This window comes from Betta splendens, chromosome 16 (assembly GCF_900634795.4).
Source record: "Betta splendens chromosome 16, fBetSpl5.4, whole genome shotgun sequence".
Taxonomy (NCBI): domain Eukaryota; kingdom Metazoa; phylum Chordata; class Actinopteri; order Anabantiformes; family Osphronemidae; genus Betta; species Betta splendens.
Genome location: NC_040896.2, coordinates 3,189,695 through 3,215,476, shown reverse-complemented (window position 1 = coordinate 3,215,476; position 25,782 = coordinate 3,189,695). Strand labels below are relative to the sequence as shown.

The 25,782-nt window shown below is 42.1% G+C and overlaps 1 protein-coding gene across 1 annotated transcript; it reads left to right on the top strand.

The window, feature by feature from the left end:
- The first annotated feature begins 2,742 nt into the window (after positions 1-2,742).
- On the top strand, positions 2,743-25,332 carry LOC114843687 (dolichyl-diphosphooligosaccharide--protein glycosyltransferase subunit STT3B-like). The gene is made up of 16 exons (XM_029130493.3): positions 2,743-3,316; positions 14,009-14,117; positions 14,395-14,682; positions 15,416-15,481; positions 16,292-16,391; positions 18,310-18,408; positions 18,693-18,839; positions 19,115-19,163; positions 19,811-19,965; positions 20,247-20,458; positions 21,275-21,462; positions 21,601-21,772; positions 22,267-22,440; positions 22,691-22,804; positions 22,893-23,102; positions 23,210-25,332. The coding sequence occupies exons 1-16, from the start codon at positions 3,018-3,020 to the stop codon at positions 23,288-23,290; spliced, it is 2,463 nt and encodes an 820-aa protein (XP_028986326.1). The 5' UTR covers positions 2,743-3,017; the 3' UTR covers positions 23,291-25,332.
- Positions 25,333-25,782: the final 450 nt, after the last annotated feature.

Sequence of the window (25,782 nt, the reverse complement as noted above, 5' to 3'; positions counted from 1 at the left end):
ATATATAATTTGAACCAATGCTTTTTGTTCCCAGGTAGGTCATGCAGTGATTGCTCTAAATATTAATGCACATTTTTTAAATAAAATTGTCAGAGCAGCAGCACAAGTAAGACAAATCAGTGAAATGTGTAAATGTAAAATGTATTTATATTATTTCAGCTATGCTCTCAAACTTATTTATTTGTATAATGTAAGCTAAAGTAGTGTTATCTATTAACGAGAGTTTTCCAGGTAAGTCGTGTTGTGAATATTGAAGCTGCACACGCCATTTAGCATACGCATTAGCAACCGCTAGTCGCTTTGCAAATTACATAAATCAATTAAATTGAAGTAAATGCGACATTACCAATGAGACACATCTTGCATCAGCCGAAATGTGGCGACTTCAACAGCCTCCTCTTCAGCTTCAGGGTCAGATTCGGGATCGTAGACGTATGGTTCTACAACGCTACGAATCAGCTGGCTAATGTCGTGCAGTTCTGTAGTGGTTCTTCTTCTTCTGTGGAGGATTGCGGTGGATTGCATTCTCAATGTCGCACTACTGCCACCTATTGTATCCTAACCGTGCGGTGGCTTGTATCCATGGAGCCAATTTAAAAAAAAAACAACAACAAAAAAGGTATGCGCTTCCGCACAGAGGTGTGGTGAGCAGCTACGCTGGAGACACGCCCAGAAAACACAGCGTTTGCTGATGGAGAGTGAAAACCACACATTGACAGGGGCAGTGTGGACGATCTAAAGGGTTTTATGGGATGAAAATTTACAGAGACCTTACTGAGACATTAAAGTCTAATATTTTTTAGAATGAAAAGCATGATATGACTCCTTTAAGGGAAACAATTGTAAAACCACCTGTATCTTTAACCAGTAGCATGATAAAGCAAAATTAGATATTATTTTGAACTTTATTTAAATTTTTCACATTCAACTTAAACAATCAAACACGTCTACAAACTACCAGCTGTCGTTTCAGTAATTGTTTAGGGAGGTTTTACTTTACTGCAGCTGTCTTTACTTCCTGAGCAATCGGCTGCATCTCACCCGCAGGTTTGCATGCAGGGATTGAAAAACATGCACAGTCACACACATATGGTGATTTGACTTGGCCATGAGCAACAGTTAAAAAAATAAAAATAAATAGCTGGAACTAAGTATGTGACCCTAATCTTCTTCTCAGACCATTCATTCCAGATTCTCACAGCAAAGGCTCTATTATCTTTATGACTAAGACTGCATTTTGAAAGGAAGAGAGAGGAGAGACCTCAGAAGAACAAAACCTGGCACAAAACCTGCCTCTCACTTTAAACATAAGAACAGTGGTTTATTTGTGGAAGGTTAAAGTATGATTAATTCAGATGGAAGAAACTGGCATTATTTGTTCGTTTCCATTTGCCAAGTCTATTTCATTTATTTTATTTGTTTGGCCTGTCTGGCAGTTCAGCAAGCAGCATGTATTAGGTTGAATGTCATATTGTGATGGACAGTTTCGCTTTTTCAAGAGGAGCATATAAATAATGATATACTCCTCTTGATTAATGACTAAATTGTTTTGTTTTTATTAGTCCTTTTTAAATAATTGTGATGTTAGCCTGGGAGTTGGCGGACAGGTTGACAGATTCTTACTCTATTTTAAATGTTCATTCAAATTAAGATAAGATAAACCTACATAAAGGTCATATACAATCCTAGCTAAAAATGTTGCATCACCTGCAGGATATTTGAATAAAAAAGGATGAAAATCAGTACATCTATATCTAAATTACACAAAGGCAATATTGATTCATTCATTATTATTATATTAGAACTAAACGTTCAGTAATTGGGCCAAGCTGGTAAACCATAGACACTGAAATAAGTGTGTTGATTCTCATTAAAACGTATGTTTGTGTTGCATTGCTCTTTATTAATTTTCAACTCATCTCCAGAAATGTGCTGACAGCAAAGCAATGAGCCTCATTATGATCTCTTTACATTTCTATTTTTCAGAAAGACCCGTCTTTTCCTCCACAGATACTTGATGAATTATAAAGGTCTGCAACTCCTTTGTTCTGAGGACTATCTCTCTCCTCCTTTCTTTCCACAAGGATGTCTTCTCAAATCCATCACACAAAGACTTTGCTGCTCACATAGACACCATAGTGTACTTTGAAACTTTTTTGTAGATCATCATCAGTGTTGGGTGGTAATGCAAATTGAATGAAGTTGTAAAACTTCAAGTCAGAATATAAAATAAGGGTGGTTGAAATAACCAGGAAATGCAAGTACACCAAGGAAAGACAAACTTGTTCTAATTAATATTGCCATTTACTTTACTTGTGGAGAAACTAACATTAAAAAGTTTCCAACACTTTTGACCTTTTAATTTAAAAAAAAAAACAATTTACTTGAATCAACAACGCCTATTATTTTCGTGGTTTCAGAACTCGGTGTCGCGGTTCGTGTCTGTATTAATTCATACTATAACGCCATTTCCGCCTTTATGCTTCTGCCGGATATTGGTCTTAAGGCAAATTTCGGTTTGATTGCGGCTTTTCACTTTTCTCTCACTACAGATTTTCCAGTGGTCACACATCTACTATATCATTGGTTGATTTGGTTGTCTGTCAAGCGCAAACTACCGTGGGATTGGTCAACTTCGGACGTCGCGCGCCTCTTGACTGTACCTGTCTTGCTGTGACAGGCTGGAATCGCTTCCTGCTCCACTCGCTGCTCCCGCCCCTTCTTCCAGCTCCAAGAGAGGAAGGAGGAACTGTTGGAGCTCAATGTGTCATGGAGCAGAACCGTGTTGTAATGTGTCTCCTTGGGATTATTTAACACATTTTAGTTCGGTACAAAGTAAGGTTACAAAGTGTGGGATCGCCGTCGTTTTTTTAGGAAATGCAGGGCGTGTAGGGAAACTGGTGCAAGTAGTTTCGGAAGTGGAGCGTGGCAGAGAAAAGGAGGAAGGGGGGTTCTCTACGGTGTCATACCCGATAGCTCTCCTCGCGTGCTTCATTGCCGACTCTCCAGCGTGAAATATGGCGGAGCCTGTCACGGTTTCCGACAATAAACACAAATCCCAGGTGAACTCCGGGGCGTCGTATTCCGGGAACGGCCGCAGCAGCGCCGCCGCCGCGGAGAGGAGCAGCGGCGGCAGCGGCAGCAGCAGCGGCGCCGGTGCGGCGGGCGGGGGGCTGTCCGGCGGCCTGACGCAGCCGGCCGGGTGGCAGTCCCTGCTGTCGTTCACCATCCTGTTCCTGGCGTGGCTGGCCGGATTCAGCTCGAGGCTCTTCGCTGTCATTCGCTTCGAGAGCATCATCCACGAGTTTGACCCCTGGTGAGTTCGCTTGTCGCCCACACGGACTTGCGTGGAGCCGTGCGTCGGCTAGTGAGGACTGCGTTGCGTTGGGAGGAAGTTGCCTTTAAACATGTCACACAAGACGTGTAACTGGATTCACCGTGGGGTCCCTGCATTTAGGCTTGGCTGCCGTGAGCTCGGCCCCGCCGCAAACCTTATCTTTACTCCCTGGTTAAAACAGTACTTCAGCTATTGGCTCTCTGGGCCACTGCCGTGCGCTCGCCGTTTCCGCATAACGTGAATCCCGTGTCTTTAACGTAAAGTGTGAGATAATATCGGCCGAGTGAGGCACGTTGGCCGTGGCCTCATCAGATCGAGCCGTTGGAACTTTCTACTTCATTATCCACAGGATCACATCTGTTCCCATTCTTTCCTTTCACAGTACTTAGATTATTCAGTGTAATCGGCTGTGCACCGCTGCACCTGTTTCAGCACGGGCTCGTCCCGGAGCACTGTTAGTTACTTCTTTGGTGTCACGATTAAACGATAATCTTGTGGAGTTGATGATTTTCGGGAAGTTCAGCCAAATGCGGTAAAGGCCGAACGCCCGTGTCTCAGCAGCAGACACGGACAGCTGTGCCTCAGTAGAGTGGCTGTGAATCAGTTGCTAATGCAGTCCTCTGTTGTTTAACTCCCTGTTCCTTCTGGCCCCTCGTCGAGATCTTTGGCCAAGACCTCGCATCCCTGTAGTAGCCCTGTCATACACACCCCGTGCAGCGGTTTTCCCTCATGGGGATCAAACTAGTGTAAAAAGGAGGATCAGATTCCTTTGCGTTTGTTTTTTGGTTTAAACCTATACAGGGGCGGTCTGCCAGAAACTACCCAGGCCTTTTATTTGCAGTGCAGCGGACTGTTGCCTGGCCCAAGCTTGCATTGCATCACTGAAAGCATTTAATGATTATTCTGAGACCACCATTGTGGATTAGTAAGTGCTGGCTTCATGTCTGTGCGCTGAATAACAGAGGAGTCTAACAAGTGTCGGCTCCACGAGGGCCCTTCAGCTTCTGCGTCTCGGCCTGAGGAGCCGAGCGGCGTGTGACACAGTGTAATTTAGTATTACCCTGCTGCATCGCTCTGTTGTTCTTCCCTTGCTGTTGTGCTGGCAGCAGTTTGTACTCGATACTTAGATGTGAGAAATATGTGTGATTCATGTGTAATATCTCAAACCTGACAGTTTTATCAAAATACAAAATGCAGCATGACTGAATTTCTTTGTTGTTTATTTTAAGTCCTTTTTGAAATGATGATTTCAGTATTGCAGGCAGGAAGGAAGCTCATTTGCCTCACTTCACATATCTAAGGGGAATCCTCTGTGTGTGAAGTGTGAGTATCACAATGCTGCATTATAAATGTGTAAGTAGTTTTAATGCGTAGTACCATTCATTTAGGATTTGTTGATGTGTGGTTAGGAAATGTCACAGCGTGTTCTCTCTTCTCTGTGTAAAGTTCCTATCACTATGCAGGCTATAGTTTCTTACAGAAGTTTGATGCCCTACTCTGCTACACTTTCTATACCTGTCTCATCCACACACACACACACACACACACACACACACACACACACACACACACACACACTCTCTCTGATGTGTCCTTTTGATGTGGCTAGCTGTTCTAAGTTTTTTCCATCAGGGGTGTGAGATTGTGTTATTACGCCTGAAAGCAAAAGCAGGTCAAGGAACGGTACTTAGCAGCAGTGCACGGTTAGTTATGCATTGAGTGGTAAATGCATATTGTGTCATTAATACGCAGAGCAGCATTAGAAAGAAGTAAAAGTGATTATTTAGAGCTGTCAGATGCTTGCTGCTGAGCTGGACCTCCCACCAGCAAAGTCTGTCAAGGCTGCATCTGATCCACCTGTCATCTTCCCTTCAGAGCTCGAGTTCTGTGAATATTTCCTCAGAATTTATTGAGTTTTTTTATATAACATAAATTCTACATAGTGGACTTAATTGTGAAAGCATTTTCTGGTCTGAAACCTGTTGACCAGATGTCTTTAATATGACATGATATAACTATGATCTTAAGGCTAGCATTTAAGAAGAAGAAGAATCATTGCAGACCTGCACCACTTAAAATGTGGCACCAGTGTGTGAATGTGAGAGTGAATGAGAAGCTACTGTAAAGTGCTTTGGACCCCTGAAAGGTTGTTTAAATGCGCTATATTAATGTGGACCATTTATCATTTTAAAGAGAATCATTGCCACTAGGTTAAAAATAAAATCAGTTAGGAGCAGATGTTTAACGAAGTGTTTTACTACGATTATTATTTTTTAGCACAGACAGGGCACAAGAAGACTTGTGATTAATTAAGCTGTGCTCTTTGTGTGAGGAAGGCAGAAGCCTAAAATCTGCAGACAGCTGGCTGTGTAGCCCCGACTACCCTGCAGGGATGAAGTGGGTAAAATAGAATCGACTCACTGTTCAATCAAATTGCACGCTTGTCGTCTTGTACTGAGAGATAACAGGGATAAGGTTTCAATTGCGGCCTTGACAAAGAACAAGCAGGGTTTTTTTTAAACATCAGCCGTCCTAGTTGGTGAGAATGAGCTGAACACAGGAACCAGCCAGCCCAGTGCACACACTGTCGAAACATTACTGGTGGGTCAGCTGTCGTGTGCTTCACCTTGTTTTGTACATCTAAGGCACGATTTAGACTCAAATGCATTGAATGCGTATGGAGTACAACTTTTTTGGAATTAAAGTGGAAAAAGGAGGTTGATTTAGAGGAAGACATCAAAAGTGCTTGCTTGAAACAGAATAGGAAAGCAGACCTTCATCTTTGCCTCTTGGCTTCATTTAACCTGGCTCAGATTTAAACCCTTCCCCACTTTTATCTGCCTAATGATCTCCGCAGTGAAAGTCCTTCTCATGCACACCTTCAACTTTAGGTGCCTAAATTATTTAGACACATTAACATAATTTATTATTTGTTAGAAAGTGGTTTCTGCTTTTGTAAGTGTATAGAACCTGATGCTGAATGCTGGCTTTCTTTCCTGGTAATGTTCTGCCTGCCTTCACTGCACCTGTCTTTACTTCCTGTTCATTTAGTAGTTTCACAATAAAAACAGCTTCCTACACTGGGGTGATTTGGCAGAGTCTAAGGGCTTAGTTCATTTGTACATGAGCAAACACCTTATTTGTTATTCACTTTATTTAAAAGAAAAAAAAGAAATTCTTTTACACTCCATTTCAGGAAGATAAGAAAGGAGTATACAGAGTATACAATGACAGAACAGTTTGTGTTGGCACAGTGCAGTACAGTACAGGTGTATATTATATATATATATATATAATATTATATATAGTATAAATATAATATATATATATATATATATATAATATATATATATATATATATAGTATATATATATATATATATATATATATATATATATATATATATATATATATATATTATATAATATATAGATATATATTAATTATATAATATATCTATATAATATATATATATCTATAGATATATATATATACACACACCCCACACACACACACACACACACACACACACACACACACACACACACACAACACACACACACACACACTCTATTCTCACCCTCCGCTGGGTGGTCTCATCCACTTTCCAAGCTCGGGGTCCTCTACCAGAGGCCAGGGAGCTTGAGGGTTCTGCGCAGTATCCTTGCTGTTCCTAGGACTGCACTTTTCTGGACTGAGATTTCGGATGTTTTTCCAGGGATCTGTCGTAGCCACTCCTCCAGTTTGGGGGTCACAGCCCCTAGTGCTCCGATCACCACAGGCACCACTGTGGCCTTCACCTTCCAAGCCTTCTCCAGTTCTTCTCTGAGCCCTTGGTATTTCTCTAGTTTCTCATGTTCCTTTTTCCTGATGTTGCCATCGCTTGGTATTGCCACATCCACCACTACGGCTTTCCTCTGCTCTTTATCCACCACCACAATGTCTGGTTGGTTCGCCATTACCATTCTGTCAGTCTGGATCTGGAAGTCCCACAGGATCTTGGCTCGCTCGTTCTCTACCACCTTGGAGGTGTTTCCCACTTTGACCTTGGGGTTTCCAGTCCATACTCCGCGCAGATGTTCCTGTATACTATGCCAGCCACTTGGTTATGGCGTTCCATGTATGCTTTGCCTGCCAGCATCTTACACCCTGCAGTTATGTGCTGGACCGTCTCTGGGGCCTCTTTGCACAGTCTACACCTTGGGTCTTGTCTGGTGTGGTAGATCTGGGCCTCTATGGCTCTGGTGCTCAGGGCCTGCTCCTGTGCAGCCAGGATGAGTGCCTCTGTGCTGTCCTTCAGCCCAGCCCTTTCAAGCCATTGGTAGGATTTGTTGAGATCAGCCACTTCAGTTATGTTCCGGTGGGGTACATCCCGTGCAAGGGCTTGTCCTCCCATGATGGTCCCTCTTCCAGCATCTCATCCTCTGTTCTCCACTGCCTGAGACATTCACTCAGCACGTCATCTGTCGGGGCCTTATCCTTGATGTACTTATGGATCTTGGATGTTTCATCCTGGATAGTGGCTCTCACGCTCACTACTCCTCGGCCTCCTTCCTTGCGGCTAGCGTACAGTCTCAGGGTGCTGGATTTGGGGTGGAACTCTCCATGCATGGTGAGGAGCTTTCGTGTCTTAACATCTGTGGTCTGTATCTCTTCCTTTGGCCACCTTATTATTCCCGCAGGGTATCTGATCACTGGCAGAGCGTAGCTGTTTATTGCCCGGGATTTGTTCTTGCCATTGAGCTGGCTTCTTAGGACTTGCCTTACTCGTTGGAGGTATTTGGCTGTTGCCGCATTCCTTGTTGCCTGTTCAAGGTTGCCGTTTGCCTGTGGTATTCCAAGGTACTTGTAATTGTCCTCAATGTCTGCTATTGTTCCTTCTGGGAGTGAGACCCCTTCTGTGTGGATTACCTTGCCTCTCTTTGTCACCATCCTCCCACATTTCTCGAGTCCGAATGACATCCCGATGTCCGAGCTGTAGATCCTGGTGGTGTGGATCAGCGAGTCGATGTCTCGCTCACTCTTGGCGTACAGCTTGATGTCATCCATGTAGAGGAGGTGACTTATGGTGGCCCCGTTCCGGAGTCGGTATCCATAGCCAGTCTTGTTTATTATTTGGCTGAGGGGGTTCAGACCTATGCAGAACAGCAGTGGGGACAGTGCATCTCCTTGGTATATGCCACGTTTGATGGATACTTGGGCAAGTGGCTTCCCATTGGCTTCAAGGGTGGTTCTCCACAACCTCATCGAGTTTGCAATGAAGGCCCTTAGAGTTCTGTTGATGTTGTACAGCTCCAAGCATTCAGTGATCCATGTGTGTGGCATTGAGTCATAGGCTTTCTTGTAGTCGATCCAGGCTGTGCACAGGTTGGTGTGTCGCATTCTGCAGTCTTGGGCGACTGTTCTGTCTACCAGGAGTTGGTGTTTGGCTCCTCTGGTATCCTTAACAATGCCCTTCTGTGCTTCGCTCATGTATTGACTCATGTGCCCACTTATCTTAGCTGCGATGATGCCTGACATGAGCTTCCATGTTGTGGAGAGACAGGTTATTGGCCGGTAGTTGGATGGGACTGTACCCTTTGAGGGATCCTTCATTATCAGGATCGTTCGCCCTTTGGTTAGCCATTCAGGGTGAGTCCCATCCCTTAGCAGCTGGTTCATTTGTGCTGCCAGGCGCTCATGGATTGCAGTGGGCTTCTTTAGCCAGTAGGCGTGGATCATGTCAGGGCCAGGTGCTGTCCAGTTTTTCATACCTGAGACTCTATGTTGGATGTCTGCCACTGTGATAGTCACTGGATTCTGTTCAGGGAGGTTGCTGTGGTCTTCCCTCAGATCCACCAGCCACTGTGCATCACTGTTGTGTGATGCCTCCCTTTCCCATATATCCTTCCAGTACTGTTCAGTTTCCAGCCTTGGTGGGTCTGCTCTGTTGTTATTACCCTGCCATTGAGAGTACACTTTCGCAGGTTGTGTTGCGAACAGCCGGTTTATTCGTCTGGCTTCGTTATCTCTGGTGTATCTCTTTAGGCGGCTGGCCAAGGCTTGTAGCCTTTGCTTGGCAGTTTTGAGTGCTTCAGGTATGGGCATCTGGCTGTACCTCTTGGGCATCAGTCTTTTCATTGCACCTCTCTGGGCCTCTGTCATTTGGCTCACTTCCCTCCGAGCTGCCTTGATTTTTGCCTCCAACCTTCGTTTCCATGGTGGGTATTGTTTCTCATGGCTCCCATGGTTGCTCTTATAGCCAAGCATCTCTAAGATCACTGATGCTGAAGCGTATATCAGCTCATTGGTTTCTGTGATTGTTGTGGTAGGGATCGCTCTCAATGCTGCATTCACATCTTCCATGAGATTTTCTGATGGTACTTCACTTAGCCGTTGTAGTGGGGTTCGGGGTTGCCTGTTCAGTCTCGCCATGATCTTATCTTTCAGGTCAGTCGCTGCCTCGCTCAGCGTATCTGTGCTTACTGGGGCTTCGTACCCAATTTGGGGTAGATGGGGAGATGGTGAAACCTCCCCTCTGACCTGGCGTCCTGGCTCCCCCTTGCCGTAGCATTTGTGTTGTATCTCGTCAATCTCAAGTTGTGATAGCAGTTGCCGTTTGTGGATGTTGGAACACTGAGCTACTAGTTGCTTCGCAGTCAGTCTTGAATGTGGGTTTCTCCGTTCCCATTCACCGCACATTCTTTGCATGTAGCCCCTCTGACTAGGGTTACTTGAGTAGTAGCATTCCAACAGAGCCTTGTTCTCGCATCTCAGCCATTTCTTTCTTGTGTGTATATATATATATATATATATATATATATATATATATATATATATATATATATATATATATTACATCCTCTGACTGAGGATGTATAATGTTATTTATCAGATTCTAAATAAGTGTCACACGATTTCCGCTGCTGATGGAGCTGAAGCCTTATCGCACACTGTGATACAAACTGTCACTTAAGTTACTCAGCTTTCAGTTTGAGTTTAGAATTTACTGCTGTGGTACTTCTGAACACCTAGTATTCTGTGTCCTGAAAATACCAGTACAGTATGATTACCATTATAGAGTTGATAAAACAGCTGTGCAATAAATCATTGTGTTCTGTCCCTTTTTGTTTTTTTATTATGTCACTCGACTCTTATTCAAGAGGTCCTTTGTGCTACCTGTATGTTACATTTTGACTTGGTTTTCTACACCATCACCTCTTGGAGCTCTCTCTTTGCCCATTGCATTTTCTTCATTGGTGAGGTAATTGCTTCTTATCTTTCTTTGTGTGGAGGTGAGGCTGCCTGACCACGTTGGCGTCAGGGAGACAGATCAGTGGTCCCCTCTCCATGAACATGCACAGGTCGACGTCAAACTTCCATAGAAAGAAGAAGAAAATAGTTTAAATTCAGATGATGTGCCAGCTTCACTGTCTGATCTCATCTTACACATAAGACAGTAGCAATCCTATCATTATTACTGTATATTCAACACACTGTTCTTTAAAGAAAGAAGTTTCTTTTAAAGAAGATTTCTTTCATTCACTTGTCTCTCAAATGTTAGACATCTGGCCAGAAAGTTGTTAGTTTCTAGTCTCGCCTAGTAAAAAGCACTGAATCTACTTACACGGGAGCTAAATTGGTAATACTGGTAGGACTACATGCTCTGCTGCTCAAGCAGAGACTGCTTGTGCCTTTATTAGCGGCGAAGAAAACCAATGAACTATACACAAACACAAGTACGTTTACACACACACATACATATCTGTTTATGGAATCGCAGCCATGTGTGGTTGTGCAATCAGTGATTGGTGTGAGTAGCTTAACTATGCAGTACACCGTCCCACAAGTTGTCACTTAGAGGCCAACTGTAACTGGCTTTGACTGTTATGATGCAAAGCACTGGAACGTTTGTAGTGTACTGGTCTAGTTGGTTGTTCATTCATCCAGTGTGGTTATTTGAATGACTACACGGACGTTCTCTGTTTTGGAGGTGTTACGAATGATTTTATTAATAGAATTAAAAGGCCACACTTTGTTGCCCAAGCATAAAAGATGTTCTTATCTGTTGGAGGAAGCACTTCACCAGCTTCATCTGAGATTAAAGAAGTAATAGGACGGGGGAAGGCTTTCAGCAAGTGTCACGATATGAATGCTGCTCTATAGTGATTCTAAGTGATTCTGAAAAAAGAAGTGGTCCTAAATAAAGAGTACCTTTAGGACCAGGCCAGATTAACTGAAGGCAAACAAATGTGGTGTGATTACTTCTAGTAGGATTTATTGGGTTTTCTATATAGTTGTGAATCTGTGCTATATAAATAAAACTAAGTTGAATTGTTATTTTGTTATACTGTTCTTCTACTGAAAACACAAGCAAAACGCCATAAATATTCACAAAGCAGATTATTGCTATCCTGCCAGTTGTGTCACTGTGTCTGTGAACACAACATGCCAATAATGAACTAGAATGCTGAAAGGAAAATAACAGTGGGTGCACTGAATCTGAAATAATGCAAATTAGATGCTACTAGTAGTTCTGGTGTTAGTGTTTCGTTCAACATCCAAACCTTAAAAGAATCAAGTTGTTCGACACAAGTGGTTATGTGCTTACGAATCAGTATAGAACTGGGCCCAGAAAAAGACCTCCAGCTGTTGTAACTCCTGTACAGGTTGGAGGAAAGGTTGTACCTGTAGGTTGTTCCAAAAAAGTTTGTAGTTTGAAATTATTTGTTTCCTGTTTCGGATCACTGGCTGTTGAAGGAGCTGGGTGTTTTTTGCTTTATACACTAACTTCATGACATTGGCTTCCAGTATGCACTGATGTTTACTAGGAACATCCTTCTGCAGTAAAAATGTTCATTTTTCCCCTCAGAATGGAACCAAAAGTTCTATCGAGCCCAAATAAAAGCTGCTTGTCATGAACCAGCTTTAAAGTCCTTTCAGTCTGGGAGTCAAATGACAAATGGCACAGTTTTGCCCCAGAAGTCACAGCCAAAGAACACATTGTGTCCTTTATCTTGGTGGGGGGGGGTCACCCACCTCAGACAGACCTCTGTCCTCTAGTCTCCAGGTCTCACAATGACCAACTGCATTTGCCCTTGTTCCTATAAATTCATTTGCATCACTGTTCCCTAGTTAAACCCAGAACACAGTAGAAAAAAAACCTACTCAACAAACGTTGTTCTTGTTATATTTCTATCTTGCCATATTTAAAAAAATCTGCCTATAGACCAAGTGTAAATTAATGATGATTATATGGTCTTATTAAATATTTAGGATATGTTGTCCTAAAACAACTCCAATCCTTCCAGTCAAAATTGTTAGACAATTGAGGCTCAAGTGTATTGAGATGATTTGACTTTGATGATTTAAACTATTCCATTGTTGTCCTTGTTTAAAGTGAGGGAGCTGTGGCAGGCTGGTCTCACCTCCACAGGTAGGATTGATACTACAGTATCTAGTATTATATTTGTTAGCACATAAGCCTTAATATGGTGGTTAGGTGATGTGACACTTTGAATGAAGAGAGTTTGCCTCTGTGTGTGTGTGCGTTGATGCAGCTGTATCTGTACTTTGTGATCTCAGGGATTGTGTGTTTCACTTGTTTTATCACTGAAACTGTTGGCAGCTGTTCATTGGTCAATGGAGACGTCATAGTGTGATAATGTGTCTCTGTGGTTTGCCAGCCTAAACCATGTCTTCCGATACAGACTATGCCATTCGATCTCGGTTTCAGAGTAGTTCCTCTCCAATATATTTGAGTATTTGAGAACACTGTGTTATAGTATTTGCTTGTGATAAAGGATCCTCTGATCTGCTGATAATCCTTCTGTTTTTGTGGTGATTACACTGAAGATAATACACAAATACCCTGTAAGACTAACAAACCAACCCCATGAGCTCAGCTTTATGGAAATTGTGTAGTATTTGAATGAACTGACACTAACAAAACCTAATATTTCATAATACAGGTAATCTCCAGAAAGAATCAGTTTCTTGACACGTGTGAAAATGTCTCAGTTCAGAGAAGCTTTTTACCAGTGTGTTGTGTCAGGACTTTAAACTGGCCAGTCAGCAGCATAAGTGTCTGTACCTCCTGCTTTTTCGATATCGCTGACCTACATAAGCGCCATTCACGTTAAACTTGACTGCGCTGCTAAGGTGCAGAACACAAAATGGACACACAACAGAAGATGTGACGTTTCAGAAACGAGCATCTTACAAAACCACCCCAACAGATACCAGAGAGCAGAGGAGACATAACATTTAACAGCAGCCTAACTGTGGTTCAGAAAAGTCAAGCAAAATGAACACTGCAGAAAACACTGTCAGGTGACAGAGCTGTCCAATAGTCCTTTTCTCCATAGATTTGGTAACCTCAACAATTAAATACTGATATTAGCTGAGATTTTACGGACAAGCACTGAGTTGGACTGAACGTCTTTCAGTAGAACCCGCACCTGAGTGACACCTGAAAGCATGAATTGTGTCTATTGATAATTCTATCAAGTTGTGTGATTTTCAGGAATTATAAAAGACTAAAATGCTTTAGTCCATATTTTGTGCAATCCTGGATTCATAGATAAACTGATGACTAACATCCGCCCACTCTTGACAATAAAATAATTGATTGACCAGTTTGTTTCTGTGTCCTATCTTAACAGGCTTTCTCTGTTTCTTTCAATGTTTCAGGTTCAATTACAGGTCAACGCACTACCTGTCTTCAAATGGCTTCTACGAGTTCCTCAACTGGTTTGACGAACGAGCCTGGTACCCTCTGGGCAGGATAGTGGGGGGCACGGTGAGTGTTGCTCAGTCTGTTTGAGTGAGAAATTGTGCAGTTGTCGGTTTGCAGTGTGACAAAAAGAATTCAAGCTTGCACATTCAGACTCCTGAGACAAAAGGAGATACATTCTCTGTCCAGCTTCTCTCTGAGCTGGCAGGACCTGTCACATGATCCTGTTTTGTGATCGTATCATTGTATTACATCCTCAATAAACATTACACAGAAGTCATTTGGAGCATTTGAGCTAATTTGAGCTCCTTTATGTTTTCCTCTGTATCCACCCCTGCTGCAGGTGTACCCGGGCCTGATGGTCACAGCAGGACTCATCCACTATGTGCTCAACCTGCTGCACATTACAGTCCACATCCGGGACGTGTGTGTGTTCCTGGCCCCTGTCTTCAGTGGTTTAACGTCTATCTCCACCTTTCTGCTAACACGGGAGCTGTGGAACCAGGGCGCGGGGCTGCTTGCAGCCTGCTTCATTGCAATTGTCCCCGGCTACATCTCCCGTTCTGTGGCTGGCTCTTTTGACAATGAAGGCATAGCCATCTTTGCCCTGCAGTTCACCTTCTATCTCTGGGTACTTTCATACATAATGTATCTGTTTTCCTGCAATATACAACTATTTATAACAATTATTATTGCTATTTTGACTGATTTGTCCTTGGTAGGAAGGACAAAACTACAGTACAATACAAAACTTATTTCTGTGAACTTAGAGAGTAGTAAACATCTACTAACTATTGCTATTGAAATATTAATGGATGAAATGACTCTACTGTGAAATGCCTTTGGCTGCAAACACACAGCACATTGTTTGCCAGTTGTACAGTGCCTCATAACCAGGCAGCCATATTGGTTTACTTCACCAGTTAACAGCAAATTAGTCATCTATCTCTGCCCACTAAAATTCACAGCACACAGAAGTTGTTTTCATTTTATTGATTCATTGTTGTCTTGTACATTGTTGTCTTGTGAGACAAAGTTATGATCTCTGTTAGTGTTTTATGTCTTTTTATTAACTACAGTCAGTCATTACTCTATTCTCAACTCATCCAAAGGGTATTAGCAGCTCCCAGCTGTGCCTTTGAAGTCCTAGCATGTTAGCTTTGTTAAACCCTGTAGCCAGGAAGGCAGAGATGTGTGGCCCATGATCATTAAAGAGTACAACATGACGCTGTTTTGTGTGAGTGGTATGGCAGAATATCGCCAAGGAAGAAACAGTGATCATAGCAGCTGAGCTTAATTGAAGCAGCTAATGTATTTGGAGATATGTGCATCCTTGTCAATATAATTTTCTATGTAAACTCCAGGTGAAGTCGGTGAAGTCGGGATCTGTGTTCTGGGCCATAGGATGCTGCCTCTCCTATTTTTACATGGTGAGCTCAAACTGACTAAAGTTTTGTCTATGATACAGGGACAAAGAACTTTGCTTTTAAACCAATTTTACTATATTTACAATCCCGTACCCTGTTAGTTTTTAAAGAAGCCTAAACAAGAATTTTGTATACATTTCTTTATTTCTGTACCACTTACATTTAGTCTTTACTCACTCTTACCACATAAGGTTCTTGTCAATTGTGAGTCAGAGGATTGTTTAATTCATTGCTTCATTGCTTGGTAGCCATTTTCATCAGACAGAGACAGAGACAAATGAATTCACAATGAATGCATCACGCTGTAATCTGTGGATTTTCCTTTCTGGCCGGCACTCACTGCCAGGCAGCTACATGACACCAACACTAAAAATCTACAAAGCTTGCATATGTCTGCTTTTCTGAACGCATCCAATCCTCTGTCTTTATGTGTGTCAAACCTGAAATCCTTTGGGACCATCAGAACAATTTGAATGGCAATGAGCTCATAATCTGAATAATCACAGCTCTCAGGTGGGTTGTGCAGCTTTCCACCCTCTGCTCTGTCCAAGCAGCTCAGTATTATGTTTGTGTGTTGTGGGTAATAGAAAGTACAGCCACCCTTAAGTGCCCAATCATAGGTTACAATACTGATTATCCACTGCAGCTAAAAGCTTCAGTTATATTCAGGAAGGTTTTAAGATCTCATTATAACAAGGAACATTAAACTAACCCTGGAGGTGCCTGTTTATTTATGCAGCTATGAATGTGTGCATGTGTAATCCATTAATGATACCAACAGTGTTCTTATTAAATCTGTTCTGTGTTTCACAGGTTTCAGCTTGGGGCGGTTACGTGTTCATCATCAACCTCATTCCTCTTCATGTATTTGTCTTGCTGCTGATGCAGCGCTTCAGTCGGAGAGTTTATATAGGTGGGCGGTCACACAAACATGCAGTGTTTTGTCTTTAAAGCTGCACACGTTTTCTTTTTGTCGTATATTGACTGAGCCTACGATGATTATTAACATCTATAAGCAGCTGATGTGTCGATCTGTAATGAGGCTGATAGTTGTCTCCCAGAGAAGGGAGGGGAGAGAAGCGATAAATGTGACAGAGACACAGTGGAAACGTAGGCAGGACAGAAGAAGAGAGGGGTAAGATTAAAGCTGTCCTCACTTCAAAGAAGGTCTATCTGTGCACACTGTGAACTCACCTCACTGATCATGAAACTGAACCTGACCCCAGGTCCCTTAGCAACCGTTCACCATTGTTTCATGTTCAGATGCGTATGCCATGTCCATATGACGTGTACGCAACGGTTAGAATGGCAAGAAAGTTGTGAAAGGTGGAATTGGAGAGAATCAACACTTCTACTTCTGATGATACAGTGAAAGATGACGTGAGAGAGTGGGCTGTGGGTCCTTAATCCTCCAGTAGGACTACTGGCAAAATTAATAAACTGACATTAGGCTGACTTAGTTCCTCCTACTGCCTTCCTTCTCAGACTCCCCACGCTACTCTTTCTCTGAAGACCAACACTGAATATCTTGCCCTCAGCAGCAGTTTAACTGACTTAGTTCAAAGTTGCAATACGTCACCGTGTTCTGTGATGCATACCTTCTACTGTGGTTTGGAGCTAAGCCTTTGACCTACTATAACAGGCCCTGTAAAAGTCTGGATAGATTTGAAGCAGGGTCTGGTCTAGATTTGGTGTTACCAAAATGGTGTGTTCATTGAAAACATACTTCTATTCCGTTTTCTTTTTTTTTTTTTTTACATTATGTAATCAACTCAAAAGGATGGATACTGTTGGTATTTGAGATTGCATAAGAAAATGAATACGGTACTAAAATAAGAATAACAGAATGTTACTAAACAATATTCAAATTAAATCGCTCTTCCCGTAACACGCAAATAGTGAAACATTGTAACTAGCTTAAATGTTCCTGCAGGTTGTCCCACTGCAACCAGGTGAGAGGCAGCCCTGCACAGAACAGAGGCTGGAAGCTGCGGTCTAATTAATATTCAGGGACAGGCGACGTCAACTGACAGGAGAATTTCCTACAGCCTCCCCCTGCTACATCATACCGCTCTAATAATGGAGATGTAGTGTAATAAAGTCCAATTGAAAGGTTATTATTTTATAAGCAATGTTCCATTAGATTAAAATTGCAAAAGACAGGATGCATTTCCATCCACAGATACTTTTTAGGAGACCTTATCCAAGTCAGGTTACTTGTTGGCACAATTTACCAAAATGTAATCTAATCGCTCTCTGAAGAGAGCATCACAACAGGGCTGTGTTTGGGCTGTACAAGGACCTATGTCCCCTCCTCAGTTTGTTTTAAAATACATTTATGTTGGTGTTAATTAAAATGAAGGCAAATTTTATAGAATTAAAAATTAAGCTCCTCCCAATTGGTTTGAATGATATTAATAAATTCTTCCTATAATCACTGGCTCATTGATTACAGAAATACATGCAATATATGGTTGCTGTTCTACTGGATGCTGGGTATCCACGGCAAGTGTGGTGTAATACAATTTACAATCACATTTTGTGGCTAATCTGTTACTAAAGGTTAATCCACACCTTCAAATGAAATCAGAATCCAGAGAGAATTAGATGGGGTGCCGGTAAATATTGATTAATAATGTCGACCTTTGATGTTACTTAATTGCCTGGGATTTTGAAGTACCACTGTAAAAAGTGGTACTTCAACATGTGTGGACACACGTGCTTCTCATTCACGTGGTTGTTATTGTTGCCCTGTGATTGCCAATATGAAAACTAAAAACCCTGGCATTACAGTAGTGGATAATCTTTAACTGGGTGATCTTTCTTTGCAGCCTATAGCACCTTCTTCATCATCGGGCTGGTTCTGTCCATGCAGGTCCCCTTTGTGGGTTTCCAGCCAATCAGGACCAGTGAACATATGGCCGCAGCAGGTTAGTTGCCCCCGCAGGAAATCATTAATATGTGCCATCAGCAGCAAGTTATGGTTGAACCGCTGAAGCATCATATTTATACTTACTACTTACTATGATCTATCAACACAGCATTTGATTTGGTTTAAAGCCTAACAGATACAGTACAACAATAAATCATGCACCAAGAAAAGTATGCCCATTATTTTGAAGCAAATTGTGAATGTATATAAAATTATTCTGCACTGGTTAAATCCTCATATCTACATATAAATGGTAGCAATGCTTTAAATGTTTCTCTGCAGGGGTCTTCGTGTTGCTCCAGGTCTACGCCTTCCTGCAGTACCTGAAGGACCGACTGACGCGTCAGGAGTTCCAGACTCTCTTCTTTCTGGGCGTCTCTCTGGCTGCTGGGGTTGTTTTCCTCTCGGTCATATATCTGACTTACACAGGTTGGTTGGCATCATCTTGTTTGATATATACAATAGCTCACATTCACTTTCCAGGAAGTTTCATCCGGTAAAGCCATCAAAAGTTGAATATGGATATATATTATAATAATTATATTATTATATATAATATGAATATGGTCAAAATGCACATTCTCATTTCAGTGTATTTGTATTTTGAGTACCAGTACACAATTTGTGGCACATAAAACTCACCTTTCTGTGCACTGTTTGTATATGTGTTGGTTCTAATGTGTGTGCTTGTTTTTTTCTGTCAGGTTACATTGCTCCGTGGAGTGGGCGCTTCTACTCCCTCTGGGACACTGCGTAAGTCCTCCTGCATTCTCTGAATGCAGTCATCATTGACAATACTGTCTGTTTCATCCATAGGTCTTGATAAATGATTCTTTCTATCTTGTCTGTAGATAATTGAACCTTATAGTTAAAGTTATAGAACAGCATTTATTAATTAATTAAAGGGATACTCGTTTCGTTATCGTGGGCTGAATTGGTGGGGACAAATTACATTCCCTGTATGTTTTAGGATGGATTTAATTGGAATCAGATCAAATCAAAGGTTTAAGTTTTTTTTTATGTTGTTCTGGTCAAGCAACTCCAGCACAGTCCTCAAGAGATAATGATCCGATTTTACCTTTTTGAGACATTGGCTTCCTATAAATGTATAGAAGGTTTTACTGAGATCTGTGTGAATGGTGGCCATTTAGACCAAAGAAGCCTCACATGAGCCAAAACATAGATAATATATGATAATAATATAATATATAATATAATGATAATATATATATGTATCATAACATTACCATCACAATACTGGGTAATTTTAATAATGTAATATAATAATAAGTAATGTGGACATTAAAGGAGATAAAACAAACTCTTAATTTGATTGAAATGACTTCATTGATTTTGAAAAACACTGCCTTTCTTCTCTCTGCCCTTCATGTTATCCACAGCTATGCTAAGATCCACATTCCCATTATAGCATCGGTATCTGAGCACCAGCCCACCACCTGGGTATCCTTCTTCTTTGACCTCCACATCCTTGTGTGCACCTTCCCAGCAGGCCTCTGGTTCTGCATTAAGAACATTAATGATGAGCGGGTCTTTGGTAAGAAACCAATCATGTATTTGATAACACTGTTGCTGATAAAGGTCTTGACATTTACGTTATTGTGGTGTTACTGTAGACGTTTGCTGACGGCATGTTTACATGTTACTTGCTACCAGTCACTATTTCACAAAGCAACAGCCAAAGAAATCGTAACAATAACTTTGCCCACTACACTGACTATCAGGTTTCATAGGGTGAAATGAACAATAAGCATAAAAGAAGCTGTGTATGTGCATGTGGGGGAAACTCTAACAGCTTCTGTCCTTTCCTCACACCAGTGGCGCTCTACGCCATCAGCGCGGTGTATTTTGCGGGTGTCATGGTGCGTCTGATGCTGACTCTGACCCCAGTGGTGTGCATGCTGTCAGCTGTGGCCTTCTCCTGTGTGTTCGAACACTACTTGGGTGATGACATGAAGAGACAGAGCCCGCCTGCAGAGGACAGCAGCGACGAGGATGACAGGAAGAACGCCGGCAACCTCTATGACAAGGTCAAGGGTCGTACTGTTCTTTCAGCTAGGACATATGTTACTACACCTAAGCTTCCTTTGAACTACATTTAAGCTACCAAGCACAGACTGGGAATTTAATGACAAATAACAAACACAGTATAAGGTTATAAAAACCAAATCCATTTGTTAAAGCTATGATTTAGTGTGACAGCCCTGCAGTTCCTCTTAGCGCTGCGGAGCATTTCTCAGCTAATTTCCGTTCAAAAATTTACTTCGTTGGTTCTGCCTCACTGCTCTTACCAGGCCTCTTTCCAGCAACAGCAGTCAGCAAATTTTCAGTGTAAAAGCTCTGACAACACCTCCCCCCTCCTGTCGGATTGCATTGCATTTAGAAGCTAGAGCGCTTGGTCTCTGCTAGATGTTAGGCAGACAGTGGTTTGCTGATTTGTTATAGGTGGCTAAAAAACCAGGGTTCAGTTGCATGAGCATGAAAGTCAGACTGATAATGTAAAAAGCTCTGGCCTCCATCAAAGCCCTCTATAGGCTAAGTGGCTTTATCTAATGGAAGGTTGTAAACCCATTAGTCTCCTTCCCTGTTCTTCCCCTGGGAAACCAAACACTTCTGCGTTTCGATGTTTTCCTCATGCAGCTTCTGCTTTTCTTTCAAATCGATCCAGCTGAACTAATGTATTAGCTATCGCAGGTCTCCAGCCACAACAGTAAATTATCTGTCTGAGAATTCTCTTAGCACATGGTCACATCGGTTTAGTGCAATAACAGGTCAGTTTTAGCAGTGCACATGTTTTGGTGAAGTTTTTCCTCACGGCCCCCTGCTGCCGTCTGCGTCTCCTGCAGGCTGGGAAGGTGCGTAAACACGTGTCGGAGCAGGAGAAGGCCGAGGAGGGCCTAGGCCCCAACGTCAAATCCATCGTCACAATGCTGATGTTAATGTTGCTGATGATGTTTGCTGTCCACTGCACCTGGGTCACCAGCAATGCCTACTCCAGCCCCAGTGTGGTACTGGCATCTTACAATCACGACGGGTGAGTGTTTTCCTCACACCAAATAGCAATCAAAAATCAAAGGATAAAACTGAAACCATCCTCTAAATCTTAAAATGAGTGAGTCATGATAATGCAACGAAACAAAATAAACAGAATAAACTGACCTTTCTCCACCAGCTCTCGTAATATTCTGGATGACTTCAGAGAGGCCTATTATTGGTTGAGGCAGAACACAGAGGAACACGCCAGGGTGATGTCCTGGTGGGACTACGGCTACCAGATAGCAGGCATGGCAAACCGAACCACGCTGGTGGACAATAACACATGGAACAACAGTCACATAGCACTGGTCAGAGCTCCTTTCATTCTTCCAGTCCAATCCTTTCAGTCTGATTAAAGAGCAGTACTGTTTCATCCATAGATCTTGTTTTACCTGATGTTGTTGTTGTTCATTTCGATTCTTTTGTAATTGTACACTTAAGCTTTAGTTACTATTATTCCTATATTATTAACTTTGCATTTCTTGTCATGCATCCATGCGCCAGTCTACAGCTCCTAGCTGAGGGTTTTCAGGATGCTATTGATGTGTTGCTTTGGTCTATTACGCCACCAAGTGGTCATCATAAAAAGTTTTATACTCTTTTTCTCTTTCTACAATAAAATATTTAAAGCTAGATATTTCCCCCAATCCCTCCCAATCCCATTAGTTCCATCATAGAATACACCGCTGTTTCTAAACCTGTGTTGTATGTCCCATTACTACCAAGTCAATGTTTCCTCTTAAAAGATCATGTATCTGTTTTCCAGTTCCGCTGAATCAAGCTGTTTTGTGTTTGTATACAGGTGGGCAAAGCAATGTCGTCTAATGAGACTGCAGCCTATGACATCATGAGGTCGCTGGACGTCGACTATGTCCTCATCATCTTCGGTGGCGTGATCGGCTACTCGGGCGATGATATCAACAAGTTCCTGTGGATGGTGCGCATTGCTGAGGGGGAGCACCCCCGGGACATCAGGGTGAGAGACAAGTCGCACGTGCTGTACATCTCCTCACTTGACTGAGTGCAGCAGCTTTGAAATATTAACTAAACATGGCGCGGCTGCCTGCAAAGTGCAGTTGATATGAATGTTTAATGTCTCTGAGGTCCGCTGATGGAAATCAAAGCCGCCTCAACAAGTGTGCTGTAAAATGTTGTTGTTGTTGTTGTTGTTGTTGTTTTAGTCGCTCATTTCTTCCAACTTTTCCTTTTCTCACCTCTCAACCCAGGAAAGTGACTACTTTACCCCACAGGGAGAGTTCAGGGTGGATAAAGCCGGCTCCCCCACCTTACTCAACTGCCTTATGTACAAAATGTCTTACTACCGCTTTGGAGAGATGCAGGTATGATGTTAGTGTTTCTGCACAACCTCTCTCCTCCCAAGTAAGTGTCCTCAAATAACAGAGTTTGGTTTTTTTAATGCCTGCAAAGCTGGACTTCCGGACGCCACCAGGGTTTGACCGGACACGCAATGCTGAGATCGGCAACAAAGACATCAAGCTGAAGCATTTAGAGGAGGCCTTCACCTCTGAGCACTGGCTGGTCCGAATTTATAAGGTCAAAAAGCAGGAGAACAGAGACCGCGTGGAGCACAAGCTGCGAAGCAGCAATGCCAATAAACAGAAGTACACATCCAAAAAGGTAAGCTGGTATTCCTGCCTGACCTGCTCAGTCCCAGAGGAAAATGAATAAATGTGTTTTCCAGTTATGTACGTCTTTTGTAATGAACTGTTTGTGTCCCTCTGCAGACCTCTAAGAGAAAGCGGGGCTACATTAGGAACAAGCTGTCCCTCAAGAAGGGCAAGAAACTACAGAAGAAATTTTTATAGAAAGACCATCACCAACAGAGGCACATTACAGACAGGAGAGAGGAGAGAAAATCATAAAAATAGAAAAAACTTCAAGCAAAACAAGCAACAACAGTAAATCCACATAACACCAGAGGCTCTCCAGACCCTCCATCCTGAGCGTCCTCATCTGCAGGTCCAGGCTGGAAGATGGTACCATCATCCAGTAGAATCCATGAACCCCAAGATGACCTGAAAGGGCAGGTGAAGGTCCCGAGATCCTCCCCACACTGGAACTGTGACCTTTGACTCACTTTTCTTTTTCTACTTGAATGTACTGTGAGCGATGGGAGACGGAGAGACAACAAGGAAGATTAACTGTCCTTAAACCAGGGACTTGGCTTGGGAACTGCTCTATGCACCACTCAGACCAATGTTCAGCTGTAGTATATGACAAAGTTGGAGATGAGGCCCCAGCTATGCTCACACTGAGACAAATGCTCTTCCCTCTTGTTTGAGTTCATGAAATTGTCCCACTTGATTAGTCTTTTTGATGGAAAAGCAGAGGGAGCAGCAGAAATACCTGCCCACCACCATCCTGTCAGTAAGCACAGATGTTCAGTCATATGAATTCAGGTGCAAACATTGATCATCCAGCCCTGGTTCAATTTGATTTAGTGTATTTCGTTTTGAAGCGGGAAGGAGAAACCATCAAGCTTCCTCTCACCTTATGCTGCTACATTGGCACAACATATTGTTTCAATATTAGACTGCAAGGCCTTGATTACTTTTATTCCTTTTGCCTGGGTGTGATTTTCATAGTGCTGACAACCAGAAGATTGGGAGGAGCAGCATTTAGGCAGGTTGAAAACAACCTGGGTTTTCAGATTTGGAAGATAAAATATAAAGGCCGGAAACTAACTTACCTACACTTAACAACACCTCAGGTACATTCACTAAGTTGTAGCACCAATTAAATGGTCTTGCGTACAATACTAACCAACATCTCTGTGGAGAAACTACTACATTGTTTCTTAGTACAAAATACCATCTAAGCATGAATTGGGACTTCTAACAATGACTTAATTGGCTAGAACATCAATCCCACTTTGCAGGGTAGGATGTAAGTTGAACATTTTTGAACCCTGGTTACACAGTCAGGTTGCAATAGACACGATGAATTTGTTTTGTGTTGTCGTTCTTGTCCTTCGTAAATTAGTAAAATTGGCTGAATGTTACTAAATTGCTGGTTAGCTTACATCTGAACATGTCTGACCACTTCTAATCACACTGATGAATTTAAGTCTGGAGCCAACAGAAACTGTGGCCAAAGCTATGAATTACAGCTTCAATTACATGAAACCAGAATTCTCCTATAAGCTACACAAACAATTGTTGTTTACAGACATACAGTATGTTGGTAAACTTCTCTGGGCTCCACATTCAGCAGTGTTCTGTTAGTGCAGGGACGACAGATCAGGAACCGTGGGCTGCATTTGATCACTTGTGATGTATGAATACATTACACGTGCTGCTTCTCCCCTCTCAGATATAAGGATCACACACTCTTTGCAGACGCTGCTTGCTCTTTCATGAGCTAAGAAAAAAAGTTGTGCAGTCCCTCTGAGATTTCTGCAGGAGGCAGCTGTGTTCCCACACTGAGAAGCTACATTCTACTTGTTCTAACTGGCTGAATGTCGGTGTCTTTTAACACTGTGGTAGAATGTTGTCAGCACTAAGCCAAATCCCCCTTTGATTTCAAACATCTTACAGGTTTTCCTAAATATAATTTTAGGGACAGATCAAGCTGAAGCTGTGTTTGTGGTCGTCATGGGAACAGCATAAGAAAATCACGGTGGATGAGATAGTATTGGCCTTAAATAAACATCATATCTTAACTACACTGTCTGTGTAATAAATACACTCACTGACTGTTTCTTATTGGGACGATGTCCATGGTGACTAAGGTGAGCATAGCATCTTTGTGGTTTGTGAGGATTCTTCCATTAATTGTAATGAACGGGATTGCAGATGTGAGAATGAAACATGCCTTTTTGATTAAAGAGGTTTAAGTAACTCTGTGATTCTTTTCCCTCATTCTTTTTCTGGGTTCTCTATTTTTATCACTACCTAAAATGCACTTTTCAGAATACATATTACAGCTCAGTAAGATGTGTATGTTAAACACAGGTTAGCTTGCATGTTATTTTAGAAAATGATATGACACTTGTCTGTAATAGTAAATATGATGCCAAACTATCACAAATGTGTCAATTAATACAGCACCTTACAGTCACTTATTTGGTTCAATTACAAAAAACAATGTCTTTTTTCCACATTCCAATAGATTAAAGGTTTTTTTTAGTGCAGTCTGCTGGTGTCAGTTAACAAGGTTCTGGCTGAATAGTAATATAATAAATGGTTATAATAGTAAGAGGAGGAGAGTACCCAGATAGACAAAACCACAAATGGAAGTATAACATGGCACTAACTGTCCCCAGAGGACGATAAACGTCACCACTATAGTTAATGGA